The 3,312-nt window shown below is 37.4% G+C and overlaps 1 protein-coding gene across 5 annotated transcripts in view; it reads left to right on the top strand.

Annotated features, from left to right (window-relative positions):
• LOC102297706 (DM1 protein kinase) overlaps window positions 1-3,312 on the top strand; it is a 92,433-nt gene that overhangs the window by 64,879 nt on the left and 24,242 nt on the right. For 4 of the 5 annotated variants that reach the window (XR_006053156.1, XM_042215061.1, XM_005950809.3 and 1 more), the window contains exons 3-5: window positions 2,571-2,654; window positions 2,830-2,925; window positions 3,051-3,199. Coding sequence is in view for 4 of the 5 variants with exons in the window: in XM_042215061.1 (XP_042070995.1) it covers window positions 2,571-2,654; window positions 2,830-2,925; window positions 3,051-3,199 (329 nt within the window). In the remaining variant the exon portion in view is untranslated. The remainder of the gene's footprint in view (window positions 1-2,570; window positions 2,655-2,829; window positions 2,926-3,050; window positions 3,200-3,312) is intronic. The other variant, XM_005950810.3, reaches the window with a different exon arrangement.

Here is a 3,312-nt window from a genome sequence, read left to right as displayed (position 1 = left end):
AGAATCGATAAAGAATCGAATCGTTAAACAGAATCGAAAATGGAATCGGAATCGTTAAAATCTTATCAATACCCATCCCTACCAACGGCTGCCAGATGGCTGCCTTCATAGTGTGGGCGCACCACCTGCAGATGCTGTGTGTCCAGACAGAGACCTGTGTGGATGAAAAACTCGTCCCATTCAGAGGCAGGTGCAGCTTCAGGCAGTACATTCCAAAAAAGCCGGTGAAATATGGTATAAAGATTTGGGCAAAAAGGTACGTGTCATTACGTGTCAGTTACGCACGCATTTTTTTCATTCTTGCCCATTCTTGTCCAAAATATACACAGGTTTTTTTTCTTTTGTTTTGTTTTCATTTTTTGTTAGGTTGTTGGCACCTACTCCTGCAGGAGGAGAATAAATCGGTGGCTTCCACAACCTCCTTGGCGTCTCATTTTACAGTGACTGTGTGGACTATATTGTGGACATAAATCGAGCCAGTCTGGCAGTAGAGGAAATGACATTTCTACATTCCCAACAACATAAATGTTGAAGTTTATCCTTCTAAAATAAATGTTTTTCTGGTTCAAAGTGATCTTGTATTTTTATTTACATATTTTTTTTCTATTTTTTTTTAAAAAACAACAAGGCAATAAGATTTGGGTGGAAAAATGTGAAAACATGATATTTACTGCCCCTGCAAAAAAAAAAAAAAATGATGGATCAAAATGAATGTTGGTGGCAATTTTTGTCCCATATAAAGGCCTAATTATAATAACAATCAAATATTACTTCAAATGTATTTTCTGGAAAATTTTTAAGTTTTTTGTTTTTTTCGGCTAAAAAACCAGTGCGCTCATGTAAAGAAAATGGGATTTAAAGGGTTAAAACCCCCGAAATATAATTAAAACTTTATATATTTCAGGCAGAAGTAGTTTTAAAAGACTGACTCATTTAAAGTGGAAAAAAAATATTAATATATAACATTTTTATAGCACTTTTTTGGGCGTGGCCGTTTTTTGGCTCGAGGATCAAAGGTGGATGTGTTTTTGAGGACTTAGGGTTAAAGTATTATTATTTTATTATTTGTTGTTACCTATCATCCACCTGGGCTTTTGTACTTTACTTCTCAGACTTTCTTATCTGATTTAGTGCTCAGCTAAGAGAAAATAATTATTGTTGGTGAATTAAACATCAGTGCAGATACTGAAAATGGCAGCATCAAGATGGCCTTTAATTGATTATTAGGCTCAATTGCCTTTGCTCAAAACAGAATAGAACTAACCCACCACTTTAATCACACTCTGGATCTTGTTCTTAAACTATGTTTAAGGATATAATTCTGCCACCTACTTCTTCTTAATTGCCATGCACCAACACAGCAATATCTTTGTGCAATATCTCTAAAATTAGAAGCATCCTGTCTCAGATTTATGCTGAAGAACTAGGTCGTGCATTTTTTACTTGTAGGCTGAACAATTGTAATTCATTACATGCATGGAGAGTACTGACAGGGACTAGAAAGAGAGCATATCTTGCTAATCCTGGCTTTTCCTCATTGGCTCCCCGTTAAATCCAGAATCACATTTAAAAACCTTTTCCACACATACAAAGTGTTGAATAATCAGACCCCATCTTATCTTAAAGACCTCATAGTACCATATCACCCCAAAGGAGCACTTAACTCTCAGACTGCTGGCTTACTTGGAGTTCCTTTGGGGATAAATAAGGTCTCTCTGATTCTGATTCTGTTCCTAGGATATTTAAAAGCAGAATTGCAAACAGAGCTTTTAGCTTTCAAGCCCCTCTTCTGTGAAACCATCTTGGATTTGGGAGACAAATGCCCTCTCTACTTTTAAGATTAGGCTTAAGATGTTCCTTTTTGACAAAGCATATAGTAAGGGCTAGATTAGGTCACCCTGACTCCTCCCTTAATTAATTCTACAATAGGCTTGGGCCACTGGGGGCTTTCCATGATGCACTGAGAATTCTTCATTCATCTCTTTTTACTCACTATGTGTTTATACAACACTCTGCAGGTAGTTATTATTAATCATCAGGCTCTCTTACTGTCTTACTCCCCTCACCTCCAACTGGTTGCAGCAGATGACTACCCCTCCTTGAGTCTGGCTTCCTTCACACTGTTGCCAAAGTGCTTGCCCCTAGGGGGTGATCAGATTGTTGGGGTTTTCTCTGTTTTCTCTGTATAATTGCAGGGTCTTTACCTTAGAGTATAAAATGCTTTGAGGCAACACTGTTGTTGTAATTTGACACTATATAAATAGAACTCAGTTGAACAAACTGAATTGAAAAAGAGCAACCAAAAGAACAAAAAAAAGTTCCCCAAAGCAATGCTTTGAGCTATTATACAGAGAAGTATTCTGATATTTGGCAGGTGAATGAGTGTTTGTCAAAACACTCAAATATTCCAATAAGCAATGTTTCATTTGTACATAATTCGATACAGAACACGACCATCTCTCACTCTTAGAATGTTTTAGACAAATCACCAATTATGACAGTCTTCTCGTTTTGTGCATGCAATCGTTTAAGTGGTTATTGTGCTGCTTTTGGTCTTGTCACTACCACAGGTCGCAGTGGCAAAGATGCGAAACACACAACAAGTGTATGCTCTGAAGATTATGAATAAGTGGGACATGCTGAGGCGAGGAGAGGTACACAAGCACAGATAACCTCACATTCACAACACTAAGAATAGGGTTATGACAACATAATGGGGACTCAAACTTTAAATCTATAAGGTTTTTGTTATTGATAATTCAGCATTATATTTTTCTGCCTGCTGCTTTTCATTTGTCTGGCATCGAGTTCTCTTCATGCTTTACACAGACAGCATGTTACCAAGAAGAGAGGGAAGTTTTGTTAAGGGGTGACAGACGCTGGATCACAGAGTTGCACTATGCCTTTCAAGATGATAACTACCTGGTATGTTTATACATGGTCAATCAGATAAATATGTTTTACAAATGTGTTGTCTACATTTTAGCATTTTATATTTAACTTGAATCCGATTACTAATTTTCACAACCTTCCAATCCCTTCTCACTCAGTACCTGGTGATGGATTATTATGTAGGTGGAGACCTGCTGACTCTCCTCAGTAAATTTGAGGATCGGATCCCTGAGGACATGGCTCAGTTCTACTTGGCAGAGATGGTTATGGCTATTGACTCAGTCCATAGACTGGGTTATGTGCACAGGTAGACTGCTTATTGATTTTTTACTTTTTTTTTCTTATTTAGGGCTACAGTCATACACAGCAAATCCAGCATGTCCAAATTAACACTGTCGGATTTGATTTCAACACTATTAA

Source organism: Haplochromis burtoni, unplaced genomic scaffold, assembly GCF_018398535.1.
Source record: "Haplochromis burtoni strain Fernald_Lab_line unplaced genomic scaffold, NCSU_Asbu1 Contig_652, whole genome shotgun sequence".
Classification (NCBI taxonomy): Eukaryota; Metazoa; Chordata; class Actinopteri; order Cichliformes; family Cichlidae; genus Haplochromis; species Haplochromis burtoni.
Note: the sequence above shows the minus strand (reverse complement) of the source record. Positions and strands in the feature narration are given on the sequence as shown.